The following is a 16,196-nucleotide window of genomic DNA, read 5'->3' on the forward strand; positions in this document are numbered from 1 at the left end:
GGCCGGCGCGGGCGCATGCGCGGCAGGCCCCCCTCCCTCTCGCTTCCCCCTCCCCTTTCCCAGCCGCTCTCTATCTCAAGCTCGCTGGTTCTCCCTCTCCCCGGGCGGTGGAAAGGATCCCACTTCCGGTGGGGTGTCATGGCGGCGTCTCGGGCTGTGATGGCTGTGGGGAGACGGCGCTAGTGGGGAGAGCGACCAAGAGGTCCCCTCCCCTCCCCGGGTCCCCCTCCCCCGCCCCCCTCCCCCTAGCCTCCTCGCCAACGCCCCCTTCCCCTCTCCCCCTCCCGGCTTGGCGCAGGCCCCCCATCCCCACCCCCGTGGGAACGTTCGGAGCCTGCACTCCTCAGACCCTCTCTTCGACTCTTCCCTCACCTCAGCCCCCGCTCCCCGCCCTCTTCCCTGCTCTGGGCGCCGGCCGCCCCGTCCCTCCGCCACCCCCCGGCCGCGGGGAGGACATGGCCGCGCACAGGCCGGTGGAATGGGTCCAGGCCGTGGTCAACCGCTTCGACGATCAGGTAACGGGCCCGTGGCGGGCGGGAGGTGGGAGCGGTGTGGGGGTGGGGACGGAGTGGGCGAGGGAGGAAGGAGCAGCCGCCTCCCCCGCGGCTGCCTCAGGCGCTGGAGGAAAGGAAGGGGGGACAAGTGGGGGTGGCCTAGGGGGAAGTGCGGGGAAGGGGGGGACCGCTGGTAGTCGGGCTCTCCTTCCCACCTAAGTCGGGGAGTGGGGCCTTTTCCCTGGCCGCCCCCCCCCCCCGCCCCGACCTTCTATCCGTATTATCTCAGCCCATCCGCTTGCTAATAAGGATGAGTGACCTGGGGGCGCTTTCTGGGGCTCTCCATCTGGATTTAATCATTCCCGCCTTACTTTTCTTTTTGAACGAAGGTGGGTAACATTTAGGGGTTCCCTCTTCCCTCAGTGGACCTCCCAATTGGGGGTGAGTAACTGAAGGCACCCCAGGGCCCGTCTTGTGTACCCTCAATAGGAGAACGGTAACACCCCGCCCCTCCCCCAGTTCCTTCAGCTTCCTCTCTTGGAGGGGGAAGAGTAGAAGAAATTAGGGACAGCACAGGTTTTCTTACTTTCTGCTCCGTCGTCTCATGGAGCTTAAGTGCACACACACACACACACACACACACACACACAATACGCGTTTTTGTGCCCACACGGGCGTCCCCCCATGTCCTCGTGAGACAGGACTGGCTTTTACATTGGCGTTTGTAGTGGCAACCATGGTTCTTGATCCCTCCTGCTTCTGAAATATTTTTCCCATTTTTCCTGCCTTGATAATTGCAGTTTCTCCCTTTACTTTTGCCAGGTGTCTGAGACTGTTACTCTTGCTTTCTTGAGTGAGCTTCTTGGGGAGTAAGGGAAGAAGGGCGAAAGGCCAAGTGGGAAACTGCATCTGAGCCCCTGACAACAGAGAGCAAAGACAGCTGGGATGTGGTCCTAGAGCCCATCATTCTACTAGTGTTTTGTTACTGTTTTGGGGCACCTCTTGGTTGACAAGAGAACTTTCATTAAGACTATGTGGGATGGAAAAAAAAGAGTTTCATAGCTTGGGGAGGTGCCTTCTTATTGCCCGAGCTTCACACAGTAAATCCTAGGGCTGATCAGAATGAATGCCTACTGTAGCCTTTTGTCAATGGGAATTAGTTTAACTTCGTATTGCTGTAGGTAGTTGGGAATGGTTTAAAGGGATGCCTTTTTTTTTTTGCAGCTGCAGTTCTACCGCGGGCTTTCTGTGATGAGGGAACTGTTTAACATTGAGTTAATCTGTTTTGTTTACTATGTATAATCATCAGACTGATTATGGGAGCTGAATCGAAGGGGGAGTGGGCTCCACTTTTACTTGATCCATAAACATTTCCTTACAGGTTTCATAGTGTTTCTGACTACCTAAAAGATATTTGGGAATAGGCAGAGGAATTGAGAAGAAATTTGAGAAGAAACTACATAGATAAAATAGATTTATAGCCCTGGCTGGTGTGGCTCAATGGATTGAGCACCGGTTTGGTTCGTGGGTTCGATTCCCAGTTAGGGCAAATGGCATGTGAGAGGCAGCCACACATTGATGTTTCTCACCCTCTCTTTCTCCTTCCCTTTCCCCTCTCTAAAAATAAATAAAATATTTAAAAAAAATAGAATTATAAAAGCATCAGAGACTTGAAGGAATTGTTTCACCCATCCTTCTGCTTTCAGACCAAAAAGCATTTAAACCAACTATACTACGAATCTACCCGAGGAAGTAAAATGTTACCACATATATTGGATTGTAATATTGACAGAACATTAGACTTAAAACTTTATAGAAAAGACTAAAACTTGATAAACAGGCACATAGCAGAACCCCAAAACTTAACCAGTTTTAAAAGTGATTACTTCCTTAATTAGGGAAATGGGAGTTACAAAGGTCGGCAGCTAGACAGCTGAAGGTATCACTCATATACTTAGTCTGTCTTTATGATGCTCAACAGTAAGTTTCCAAGTGGAAATTGGGAAATTTTGGGTGTGTATCTTTAAATTGTGGCTCACTAGCTGGGTTATTTAACAAATTAGCTTGTTCTTAGATGCCCCACCTAGCCATGCCCCACCAGTCTCTGTTGAGCTTTGCTTCTGAAATGGGAGTAAAGGAAAACTGTAGTTAAATGAAGGTTTCTTTTTCTTTTTAAGAAATTTAAAAAAGCTACTCCCAATTGATGTGTTATAAATATGTTCATTTAATTACTTCTATTTTCCATATCTTGTCAGGTAAAAACAGTACATAAAATGCCCCACAAAAATAACATTATAGAGAATAAACTCTGATTTTTGATTTGTTACAATAGCGTATTAGTTGTAAATTGAATGCGAATCAGACTATTTGAATATGTGGTGTAAAATTCACAGTATAAAATGGCAAGTGTCTTTGAAGTTATAAGCCACATGTTAATTGGCCAAAGAAATAGATTTGTAAAACTTTGAAGCTGTCTTGGATTTAAAAAAAAAAAATCTCATAGCCCTGTTCTTAAAGCCTGGTCTGGCATTTTTATAAGGACTTATAAAGTAGTTGAAAATGAATAACTCTTTGGGCAAAGGGTGAGTAAGGAAAAATGCTTATTTTTTATTCTGGAACTCATCTTTTGTAAAAAAAAAAAGTTCTTCAGCTGGTCCTCAGTTGGTTCTCTGTGCTCCTTCAGTTCCTCTGCCTTATCTAGCATCTATTTAGTCTTTTTCTGTGTGATCTCCTTTCTCTCCACCTTCAAACTTACTGAGATTTCTTTTGTCTTAAACATTTGGTTGGTCTTACAGCCTTCTCTCTGTGGCTCAATCTTTTTTCTTCCTTTTGTTGCCAGATACCTGCTGCCTCTGCTGTTTATCCACCCATTTCCTTTATAACTCTGAAAACTAGCTTCTGCCTCTGCTTGCTTTCTGGATTGCTGTTTTCTTGAAAGTGATTCCTTCTGGCAAAAAAGTGGTTTTTGCTCAACTGCAATGCCACAGTGGTGTTCCACTACCCCTGGAAATCAGTCTCCTCTAATTTCCAAGACGATACTATCTTGTATGTGGTGTGCTTGCGGGGCTTCGGGTATTGATGTTCTCGTTGATTTGGGGCAGACGCGCTTTCTCCACCGTGCCATGTTGTCTGTTGTTGAACTGGGGTTCGTAAGCAGGGGTCTGAGTTTCCCCTGCCTCTGTCCTTCTTTCTGTCCATTACCTCTCTAACCATCCTAGATTTAATTTCCTTTCCTCATCAGTCAGAAAAGAATTGTCCAGAAAATCTCTAAGATTCTCTTTCTAGTTTAAATATTCCAGGATGTTAATATTTTAACAGCATCTCCCTGAGCCACATCAGCCTGTTGGGAGGGAGCTGACCCCACTGAATTGACTGAACTATTTCTCTTTATGCCTCAGCATGCACCTACCTTCCAGGCAGGTTGGCTCAGTCCCTTCTGCTCGGTTCTGCTTCTCTCAGCCTTTGTTGATGCGGACCCTGACCACTTTCATTCCTCCTTTGTGCTTTTCTGATTTCTGTTCATCCTTCAACGTGCAGTTCAGGCTCATTTCCCCCATGAAGTCCTCCTGGCCTAAACTCACTGCAGTCTCACTTGGTGTGCGTGTTACCTGGGCTTCTGCAGAACCTCCCAGGAGGGGTTCTCCCCCCTCAGAAGGGTTGGTTGAACAGAGTTTAGCATTGTTTTTTTTCTTACTCTATCTTTTTATCAAGTAAGAGTGTAAACTTTCTGAAAAGCAAGAAGCCTGTGTTTGAATTCACTTGCAGTCGCCCCAGTGCCCAGCATACCTGTGGGCATACAGTGTGCCATTGACGGAATGTTTTTCACACGGTTCCTGGTTGAAAGGTAGACTGGCTAAAATAAGTGGTAATATTGGCTTTGTTATAGTTACTAAATAACCAAATTTTAATTTAGTTTTAATAATAGTCTAAGTCTTATAAGTTAAGTGGTATTTTAACTAGGAATAGTTTCTTTCTGTTTTTTTTTTAAGGAGCTATGAGTAACTTGTCCATATTTACATATCCTCCCTCAGAGCTAACACGTTTTTTGGATCAGGTTTCAGATCTGATTAACTTTGTGGTCTTAGATTTTTCACTTATTTTTTTAAAATATATTTTATCGATTCGAGAGGGAGAGAGAAAGAAACATCAGTTTGTTTTTCTACTTATTTATGTATTCATTGGTTGATTCTATGTGCCCTGACTGGGGATTGAACCCACAGCTTTGTTGTATCGGGACGATGCTCTGACCAGTGGAGCTACCCCACCAGCGCAGACGCGTCACTTATTTTTAGTGATGTCTCTACGTAAGGAAAATTTTTTACAGTCGTCTGACAGGATAATGGAAGTGAAATACTTTGAAACATTTAAAATTGATCAAATGTAAGATTTGTACATTTTTTTACCGCTTACTGACTATTGTGTTTTCACTAAATAAGGGGGATTGACTGGTCTCTGGATAGCCCCCTGCTATGTGTGTGCCTTGGCTGACACATGCTTTGCTTTAGCATTCATAACAAATACTCAGGTAACGTGTCACGGTAACAAATCCTTTTGTAACGTACGGATGTCCACAATCTGTTTTCTTGCTTTATCATCTTAATTTGTGGCATATGTACAATATATAATATGGGTCTTCAAATTTGGGAAGTGTAATAGAAAAGTGTTATAAGGTGTTCTGTGAATTGGGCCAGCAGTATTGTTACATTAGATTTTAAACATTCCTACACTTCCTTTTATTTGACTTTTTGACTAACAGGACATTAGGTTCTAAAATCTGCTGTTTTATTATTTTTTGATTGTGTTTAGCTTGGAGAATTTTGTCCTTAAAGGAATCTTTAGGTTAGTGATATAATAAGTAGTCATGCCTTAGTTTTGCATCTTTGTTCTTTAAATTACTCAGACCGCTATGGGGCATGTTTGGTTTTGCCTTTCAAATTCGGGGTTGTGGGGTTCTATACAGACTGTATTGTTGCATTATAACAACATGCTTTATGGGTGAACAGTGTATTAATTAAAAACGGGTTTTGCACATGTGCTCTTTAGGCTTCAGGCCATTCTTCATCAGGGGTTTTGTGTCTGTGTATAAGACAAGGGGTAAGAGGTATGGGAAGGCTTATTTGTTTATTTTTTTTAAAGGAGAGTGTTGTATAGAAGAAATAGAAGGGGAGGTTTGTGGTCAGCTTAAACTGTTAAAAGGCCGAGAATCAATACCGAAGTCGGATATGGGTGTCTTAAGCTCTCTCTTTGCAGAGGATTGACTTGTATGTATAAAAGCATTGGCATTTCATCTATCTTTTAGAGTTCCCCATTTTCTTGGGGGGTAGAGAGAGAAAGATGAGACTTTGTTTTGACCTTGAAGAATAGAAACATTAAGGTGTTTGCTATTGTAGTGACTGTGAATTCAGTGTAAGGTTCCAGTAACTTGTTCAGGTGTGTATCGTACTCTATGGCAGAGCCTTCAGTAAGCAGAGCGCTCTCAGGTTGTGCTGAAGGAAATGTTAACATTGTAGAATATAAATAACTGGAATTGATAGTGCCCTCGTGTTAATTTCTTTAGGTATATATGCCTATTTGATCACTTCAGGAGTTACACGCCTGTGATAATATAGTTATGTTATTTGGTTCTCTGAGTGTGGTTTTTGAGCCATTCACTGTATCATCAAAAGAGCTTCTGTTGAGACAAGAAAGCCCCAAGCTAATACGGAATCCCATCCAATCGAAATGAAGAATTGGAATTATCCTCTAAAACTTTACATATTTTTACTATAAATGGCACTAATTACTTTGCAGTAGCAGTAACTTGAGGTGCAGACTTCCAGATTGCATATTTTCTTTAAACCACAGCCTGGCACTCTCTTGGTTTGGCTTAGGGTTGTCGCTACAGCCTGCAAGCTGTTGCCTGCCCCTATTCATGTTTTATAGCTTTGAGTGTCTTACCCTGTTGAATTTCAGAGAACTTACCTTTTCTTGGTGAAATCCTTCCCCCACCTCCACGTCCTCCGAGCAGGGTGCTCTGTCTAGGGCAAGAGGCCTGCAGTTAATTTAGTACACAGTGGGACTTTCAGAAACTTACCTAAAGAACTTTTAGCTTATTGTTAATCATAGTTTTATACCCAGATAATGGTCTTGTGGGTAATTAGGGCTCCTAACAATCTTAAGTGAACTTTCTCTGTTTAATTGTTGACAGCTTTCCTTGAGTAGTCTTCATAGTATTTGGGCATGAGAGAACAGCTCTCACCACCTCAGCTTTGTGACGGCAGCGTCCTAAATATTGAATAGTGCAAAGAGCTTTTGACTGCAGCGCTTGGCGTGGCCTTGGGCAAGTCAGTTAACCTCTCTGAACTTCAACTTTTTATGTCTTCATCTGTAAAATGGGATAATTCCTGCCCTGCTCCCATCATGGGCTTGTTTAGTGTCTTAGGTATGAATCTTTGACATGAAAGGAAGCCATAAAGTTAGTCATAAAGACTTGTTACCATGAGTATCATCCTGTGCAGGATTTTTTCTATCGAGTAGTATTCGACTCTGCTTGAGGAAAAACATAAAACTAGAGAGGCAAAATAACCTGTTCACAGTCACATGACATGTGATTAATTGAACTTAAACAGGAACGTGGGTATCCTAATCCTTAGAGCAGTAACTATTCAATAAATGGAGCTTTACAAAAAAAACTATTTTCTGGACAGATAGCATAAATATGTAAAGTGAGGAATGTATCTTTTGATTCTTCACATAAAGATGAGATGTTAGAGTTTACCTTTTATGTTCATATGAGAGTGTCCGGAAATGTTTATGATTGGTTATGTGTTAGAAATAGACACAGGGGAACATTATATCCTTGATTTCATTATCGTTCTTCTTTTCACTTTATCAAAGTTTCTTGGGTTGTTAGAGGAAGTTGTAACATTGCTTCCCTTTTTATTTAGTTCTATAACATTGCATTGTACTCACTGCAGATTTTTAGGTGAGGAGCGTTGACTCCTGAAGGTGAGAGAGTAAAATTTGTGAGAATACCAATAGGAGTGTACACAGTTATAAATATGATATTATGTAGTTATTTCATTATTTTATCTTGGCATTTCACAGTCCAGTTTCGTAAAGTTGGTTTTCAGACTCTTAAGAACATTCCACTTAGGATTTGATGAAATTTGAGGCAGTCTTTTAAATTTTGCTAGTATTTGAGTGCCCTGTCCTGTTGGGTTTCTGGGTATTTGTTTTTCTTTTCCTCTCAAGTCATTTGTCTTGGGAGTATTTTTCCAATTCTCCTGTCTTTGCAGTGCCTTTTCCTTCTGTCCCTGCTCAGGGCTGGGAAAATGTTTTGCCTTTATGCTCCAGGCAGGTCTTCTTCCTTTTGGACTGAGGGGGGGACAGAAGCATTTGTATTTCCTGTTATGTTTCAGTTTTGGGCTTCTAATACCTGAATTTTCAGTTGGGAGTGGGAGAGAGAGATTTTGTTTTGGTCACCTGTTGCCAACAAAGGCCTGTGCTCTGGTTTCTGCCCTGACACAACTGCTTTGCAATGTTATGTAAATCTCTTAAATTTTGAGCTGTTTTATTACCTATAAAACAGGAGAAATATGATCTGACATTCTAAAACCTTTATAATTCTTAAAATGGATGGGTTTTTGTTCGATGTTTTAAAGAGCCAGTCCTGTGATTGAAAAAATTAATTCCAGGCACTAATTGATCCTTAGTTAGAAGGAATCTGAGATTATTTAAATCCACTTCTGCAATAGTCCTGGCAGATGATTGTCCAACCTCTACTTGAACATTTATTTTAAAATACAGTGGTAATTCGTGTTTATGTAAAATTATGGAAATGCTGCAAAATCACAAAAAATAAGTAAAAATCATTTATAAAACCACAACTCAGAGAAAACCACAGTTACAATTTTGGTGTATGTAATTAAATGTGCTCCTTCTGCAATCAGACTGCCTGGATTTGAATTCTGGGGCTCAGGCTGTGCCACTGCTTACTAGCCCTTGGTCAAGACTCAAGTTCTTCAAGCTTCGGTTTCTTCACCTGTGAAACAGGGTCAGTTACTATTGTTAGTTTGTGCACAGAGATGATTGTGAGATTTAAATTAGGAAATGTATGTAAAGCATGTGGCACAGTTTCTGGCACATAGAAGGAACTCAGTAAATGTTAGCTACTGTTATTAATGTCAGGTTGTTGGAACCGAGTGAGACACATTGTTTTATATCTGCTCTTTTAGCATGACAGTATAATCTGAACATTTGCCTGTATGATCAATTTTCCTTTATATTTAAAAAATTTAAGGGATTATATGTAATTTTTATTTTTACTTAATATTTTAAAAATAAATTTTGAATTTTTTGTATTGAACATGTTCTTTTGCCCTTAGGGTGACCAGGGATAATCCATCTAAAGGTAACCCATTCCATTAGTAGAATTGTAATTATTAGAAACTCTTCCCTGAAATTGAGACTTACCTGTTTTATTAGATTAGTAAACATTTAAATGTCTACTATTTGTGGTAGATGCCAAGCATTGTGTTAAATGTTGGGAAAATAAAGACGAGACATGGTTCTTGGTCTCAGGGAACCTAAGTCTAGTAAGGGAGAAAGCCAACAAGAATGCTGAATACAGAGGTGTAGAGTACATTGGGACTGTGCAAGAGTAGCGCTTGCCTTAGACTGGGGGCTAGGGAGCCCTTGTCAGCAGAAGCGAAGCCTGGGTTGAGTTGTGAATCTTGTGGGGTCTTCCGTGCCATTCCGGAAGGTTTAAACTCTCTTTTGAAGGCTTTGGGTGAATATAATTTCACTTAATGGCTTATCCTTTAGTGGGAAAGATTGAGGAATATAATAAAGGCAGATGATTGTATGAGGTACCATAGGTGGTAGAAGAGATCTAAATTCAGGTGGTGGAATTAGGGACTGAGATGGTAGAGAAGGAAGGAATGGGTGTGATTTATAATAAATAGCTGTTGGGGTGAATAGGAGAGAGTAGGCAGTATTAAGGACACAACTGAATTTGGAGACCATATCTTTGGTATGGTCATAGTTACTAGAATTGAGGAGATCGAGGAACATTGAGGACCAGAGGTTGGATGGGTGCTCCACCTTGACATTGAAGTCACCTAGATTAGGGTTGCCAGATTAAGCAAATAGAAATACAGGCTGCCCAGTTAGATGTGAATTTTAGATAAACAATGAATAAATATTTAGTGTAAGTATTTCTCAAGTATTGCATGGGATATATTTATATTAAAAAATTACTCATTTATTTGAATTCAAATTTAATTGGGAGTTCTGTGTTTTATCAGGCAACATTAACCTAGATGAAGATACCCAGATGGTGGTGGAGGTGAGGCTGGGGAGAAACTGAGCCAGGATCCAAATTGCTTTGGTGATGGGGGAAAGTGTCTAGAAAGTTGGTAGGTGACTGTGGCGAGGTGTGTTGGTGAGCAGCACATGAGTCATGAGCTGTGAGGAAGAGTGGGAAGAGCTGAAAAGTGGGATTTGGCCTCCTTCAGTCTTCTCATTATTCCTAATTCTGTCCTCTGTAACTCTTCCGAATAAGTTTGTCCTTTTACTTTAAAAATATTTAAAGACAAATCTTAAGTACTCCCTAGGTTTTTTTCCCCCCAGAAAAATATACACTCAACCATTTCTTATAGGACATAATTTCAAGACATCTCCCTGTGCTGGTTATTTGCTTCTTGGTGCAATGGTGGTCAATACTCAGACATTCCATTTTTTAATTTTTTCTCTCAATATTTTTGTACATGAGGGTGTTATGGGAGACATTAAAAAACGGCATAAAGATGCAGGCTTCAGGCGCACTATATTTTTGGTGTTCATCTGACTACCAGGACAGTAAACCTATCAAAGAATGTTAATTGGCATGTGTGTGCATGTCTGTTTAAGCTTCATTATAAATTTCAAACGTATACAAAAGTAGAGAGCTGATAGTGAATGAATCCCCATGTAGCCATTACCCAGCTTCTACTCAGTTTTATTTCATCCACACTCCTACCCATTTCCTGCCCAGCACCTCTCCGTCTTTGCGAAGCAGTCCCAGTCGCCATCTCATTTCAGCATGACTGCTACTTCTTTCTCTATCTCTCTCTCTCTTTTTTTGCTGCTTGTTTTCTTTTTTCTTAAATGTTTTTTTAAATTTTTCAATTACAGTTTACATTCAGTATTATTCTGTATTAGATGCAAATGTACAGCGAAGTGATTAGAAACTTATGTACTTTGCAGAGCGGTTCCCCCGCTGCTTCAGGTACCCACCTGGCCCCATACGTGGTTATCTTGATGCTATTGACTACGTTACGTATGCTGTACTCTGCATCTCTGTGACTATTCAGTGACTACCAATTTGTGCTTCTTAATCCTTTCACCTTTGTCAACCAGCCCTCCAAACCCCCTGCCCTCGACAACTGCCATTCTATTCTCCGTATCTATGAATCTGTTTTCTATTTTGTTCATTAGATTCCACGTGTAAGTGAAATCATACGGTGTTTGTCTTTTTCTGTCTGACTTGTTTCACTTAGCATAATACCCGCTTCCGTCACAGCATGACTTACTCTTAACTCATGTTGACTTCAGGAGCTGTGTGAGATGAAAACAGTATTCAATTAGGAATCAGAAAACTCGAGTTTGAGTCTAAATTTCCTGAAAGAAAAAGTAGAATGAGTTAACCTGGGCAAGTCAAGCTGTCTGAGCCCTAGATTCCTAATATTTTGAAGAGTTTGTGTGTGGGTTAGGAGGGGACATAACACTACCTGCTTTTTTTCCTACAAAGATGTGAGGTTGATATGTAAGGAGGTACTTTGTAAACTCTCAATTTAAAGTGAAAATGTTTTATACAGGTAGGAGTTCATTGTTGTGAGTAGATGCTCCTTCTCTAAGTGCTAAGAGGTCCTCTGCAGAATAATCAGTCTAAAATTACTTGGATGTTGACATTACATGAAGTCCATAGCCCCGAAAGCATCTTTCCCCTTTCCCCACCCGAGTCCTAATTACGCACTGTTATCCTGCCAGGTTTGTCATGACTTCTGAAAGTTCGCCGAGTGCATGTCTCTTATCACATGTCTAATTTTCATCTGTCCCCTTGGATTAATTAATTCATGGAGACTTGAATTCAGATAATGCCAAGTGGGGTTGTTAAGCTTTATCTAAGCTGATGGCTTTCAGTAGTGGTCAGATTTGAAGATTTTATTTTCTGCTAGACCAAGAAGTAAAATTGAATCGAATAGCTCTGCTTTTAATCTCTTGTTGGTGTTAAACCATATACTCTAATTAGTGGTTCATAACCTTCCTCTTCTTCTTAACATAGTTTTAAAAGCCTTTAAATATTTATTTAACATATTATCTTTAAAGTTTTTAGTTACTCTGAACTTTTAACTATTTTTATACTCTTCTATCAATTTGCCCATTGTATATAGCATATGTTTTTTTCTTAAATGTTCCTATAAATATTGAACTTGGAGGGGAGAGGAGGACCAACTGGTGCAGGCAAGTTAGTTTCTGTAGATACGCCAGCTCTACTATATTGCTTAAGATTTTTATTAAAAGTACAGATTTCCTGTTCCCACTGAACACCTATGAGTTCTAGAGGTATGGACAATGGGTTGCAGTGTTAAAATATCTCCCCAGGTCATTTTCCATAAAGCTGGGTTTGTGAATCACGCGTATGACACGCAGGGAGACTTTAGTTTCTGGGTAGTAGGTAGTAGGTCACAGCACAGTCATCTATACTACTGTGGCAAACAGAAAAAAACTAGATGAACTTTTAAAACCCTATTTAAAAAAAATATTGGAGGACTTTCCTGGCTGGATAATTTAGTTGGTTAGAGTGTCATCCCGATCTGCCAAGGTTGGGATTTGATCCCGTCAGGGCACATACAAGAATCAACCAACGAATGCATGAATATGTGGAACAATACAAATTGATATCTCTCTCATCTTTCTCTCTCTCTGCCTCCTTCCCCCTCTCTGTCCCTTCCTCCCTCCCTCCCTCTCTCTCTCTCTCTCTCTCTCTCAAATTAGTAAATAAAAAATTAAAAAATATTGAAGGGTTATAGAAATGATGAGGACTAGATGAATTAAAATTCCGGAGATAGAGGAGCCCTTTTTTAGGGGAGAAGCAGATGGCTGATTCTGGACACAGACTAAAGAAAAAGGGTGAAGCAGTGGCTTACTGTAAGATAGCTCTCACATAGTGCAGTCCCTGAATGGATTGAATGATCGGCCAGCCTCTCATCCTTTTTGCCTAATAGAGTAAATGGAGAACTCTCACCAGGAAGACATATTCTGGAGTTTTGTTTTTTTTAAGTATATTTTATTGATTATGCTATTATAGTTGTCCCAATTTTTTCCCCTTTGCCCCTCTCTGCCTGGTACCCCCTTCCCTCCAGCGATCCCCTACCCCTTAGTTCATGTCCGTGGATGGTGCATGTAAGTTCTTCGGCTACTCCATTTCCTATACTGTTCTTAACATCCCCCTGTCTGTTTTGTACTTACCAATTTGTATTTCTTAATTCCTGCACCTTTTCACCCATTTTTCCCCTTCTCCCTCCCCCCTCCCAGCTGGTAACCCTCCAAATGATTGGCATATCTATGATTCTCTTCTGTTCTGCTTATTTGCTTAGTTTTTGTCATTTTAGATTCAATTGCTGATAGTTGTGAATTTATTGCCATTTTAATGTTCATGATTTTTGATCTTTTTCTTAGATAAGTTCCTTTAACATTTCATATAATAATGGCTTGGTGATGATGAACTCCTTTAGTTTTACCTTGTCTGGGAAGCACTTTATCTGCCCTTCCATTCTAAATGATAGCTTTGCTGGATAGAGCAATCTTGGATGTAGGTCCTTTGAATACTTCTTGTCAACCCCTTCTTGCCTGCAGAGTCTCTTTTGAGAAAGCAGCTGACAGTCTTATGGGAACTCCTTTGTAGGTGACTGTCTCCTTTTCTCTTGCTGCTTCTAAGATTCTCTCTCTATCTTTAACCTTTGGCATTTTAATTATGATGTGTCTTGGTGTGGTCCTTTTTGGGTCCAACTTGTTTGGTATTCTCTGTCCTTCCTGGAATGGTATGTCTATTTCCTTCACCAAATTAGGGAAGTTTTCTTTCATTATTTTTTCAAATAAGTTTTCAATTTCTTGCTGTTCCTTTTCTCCTTCTGGCATCCCTATGATTTGGATATTGGTACATTTGGAGATGTCCCAGAGTCGACTTATTCTCTACTCATTTTTTTGAATTCCTTTTTCTTCTTGCTCTTCTGATTGAATGCCTTTTTCTTCCTTATGTTCCAAATCATTGCTTTGATTCTTAGCTTCATTCCCTCTATTGTTGGTTCCCTGTAGATTTTTCTTTATTTCACTTAACATTACCTTTGTTTCCTCCTGGGTCTTTTTTATGCTGTTGAAGTACCCAGTGAATTCCTTGGGCATCCTGATCACTAGTGTTTTGAACTCTGCATCTGATAGATTGCTATCTCCATTTCATTCTTTTTCTGGAGTTTTGTTCTGTTCATTTGTTTGGGCCATATTTCTTTGTCTTCTCATTTTGGGAGCCTCCTTGTGTTTCTTTCTGTGTATCATGTAGAGCTGCTTTGACTCCCTGTCTTAGTAGCGTGGCCCATTGTAGAAAAGCACACCTGTAAGTTGTGTAGGGAGGAGCCTTAGGTAATCACTGGGGTAGGGCAGCCTGTGTCTCTTCGTGGGGGAGGGCTTGGCAAGGGGACATTGTTGCTTCCTGGCCTCTGGAATTTTGCCTGGGAGGGAGCTGTCTCCTGGCACTTGCTCTGTAGCCAGTCACTTCAATTTCTCCTCGTGTGGCACTGGTGCCCTTCCAGCTGTTGCCCTGGTGCTGAATCTCAAAGGGAGTGAGTCTGCGTTAGTCCTAAGTCCATTGTGGGCCCTTTAAGAGGAGTCTCCTAAGAATCCCACAGTTTCTTCTGCCCCAACCCCCTCTGTTTTTGGTTTTTGTTTTTTCTTTGAAGATTTTATTTATTTACCTTTAGAGACAGGGGAAGGGAGAGAAAGAAAGGGAGAGAAACACCAATCCATTGCCTCTTGCACTCACCCAACTGGGGACCTGGCCTGCAACCCAGGCATGTGCCTTGACTGGGAATTGAACCAGTGACCTTTCGGTTCACAGGCTGGCACTCAATCCACTGAGCCACACCAGCCAGGGCCCCTGAGGTTTTTATAGACAAAAGTTTTGGGGACTTTTCTTTCTGGTGGTGGGACCCTGGGCTGGGTGGTCTGGTCTGGGATCCCTCGCTCCCAAGGTATCCCTCACAATTTTTGTTCACCCCACCTGATTGCGGGACCGCCCATTCTGCGCCTCTGCTGCTCTGCATGCATCTCCATGCCTCTCCACACCTCTTCGAACGTCTCCACATTTCTGCACCGCCTACCTGTCTGGACAAATGTGGCTTCTTTAAATCCTTGGTTATTGGACTTCCAAACAGCTTGATATTCTGACAAATCTGGGTCATATTTGTGTGTAGTCTGGTTGTAATTTTTGCTGTAGTTGTGTGAGAAGGTGAAGCATTTTTATCTATGCCGCTATCCTGACTGGAAGTCCCACTATTCATTATTATTCTAAAAATGTGGAAAAACAGGTCAATTTAATGTATACTATTTAAGTTCCAATAGAGCAGGGATTACGTCTGTCTTGTTTACTGCTTTACTCCCAGGGCTTATTACAGTGCCTGGCATGTTAAATACAAACCCGCAGTATCCGAAATTAATTATTCACTGGATGGATTCAGTAGCAGATTGTATACCACAAAAGACAAGATTAAAGAACCTGTAGACAGGTCAATGGGAAATATTCAATTTGTAACACAGGAAGATAAAAGAATGGAAAAGGTACAATAGAACCTGAGATATATAGAACACTAAAAAGTCAAACAATGTGTGATTGGAGACCCAGAAATAGAGAAGAGAGAGTAGCGTGGAAGCAGATATTTGAAGTAATAGTGTTAAGAAATTTTCCAAACCTGTTGAAAGACATTAACCCACAGATTCAAGTGGTTTAGCAAAGCCCAGAGGATAAATAGAAAGGAAGGTACACTTACACATATGTTAATTGAACTGTTGAAACTAGAGACAAGGAGAAACTCTTAAAAGCAACCAGAAGGAAAAAAGAAAGATACACTACTTTCAAAGTGACGATAATATAACTGATGACTGCATTTTGAACACAGTGGTTGAAACTGGGAAACAACGGAAAGACATTTTTAAAGTATTGAAAGAAAAAACTGCCCAGTTAGAATTCTATTCCCAGCAAAAATATCCTTCAGAAATAAAGGTGTTTTTAGACAAAATCTGAGAGACTTAATCACCACCAGGTCTCTATTATAAGAATTACCAAAGAAAGTTCTTTAAGAAGGGACATGTCTCAAGAATTTTTTAAAAAGATTTTGTTTGTTTGTTTGTTTATTTATAGAGAGAGGGGATGGGAGGGAGTATAGGCAAGAAACATAGATGTGAGAGAGAAACATTGATCGGTTGCCTCTTGTATGTGCCTCGACCAGGGACCAAACCCGCAACCCAGACATGTGCCCTGGACTGGAACCGAGCAGACACAGTTTGCTTTGCGGGTGACACCCAACCAACTGAGCCACACTGGCCTAGCCGTCAGGCCTATTGAAACTTCTTAGGAACTTTATTTTAGGAATTTTATTTTTTACACTAGAATAAGAATTTCTACAGCTT

At 41.1% G+C, this 16,196-nt stretch overlaps 1 protein-coding gene across 6 annotated transcripts in view; it reads left to right on the plus strand.

The window, feature by feature from the left end:
- Nucleotides 1-114: 114 nt before the first annotated feature.
- Nucleotides 115-16,196, plus strand: part of NF1 (neurofibromin 1) — a 220,448-nt gene continuing 204,366 nt past the window's right edge. For 4 of the 6 annotated variants that reach the window (XR_008425115.2, XM_053910986.2, XM_053910985.2 and 1 more), the window contains exon 1: nucleotides 115-515. Coding sequence is in view for 5 of the 6 variants with exons in the window: in XM_053910986.2 (XP_053766961.1) it covers nucleotides 456-515 (60 nt within the window). In the remaining variant the exon portion in view is untranslated. The remainder of the gene's footprint in view (nucleotides 516-16,196) is intronic. The other 2 variants (XM_053910982.2, XM_053910984.2) reach the window with 1 other exon arrangement.

This window comes from Desmodus rotundus, chromosome 9, assembly GCF_022682495.2.
Source record: "Desmodus rotundus isolate HL8 chromosome 9, HLdesRot8A.1, whole genome shotgun sequence".
Classification (NCBI taxonomy): Eukaryota; Metazoa; Chordata; class Mammalia; order Chiroptera; family Phyllostomidae; genus Desmodus; species Desmodus rotundus.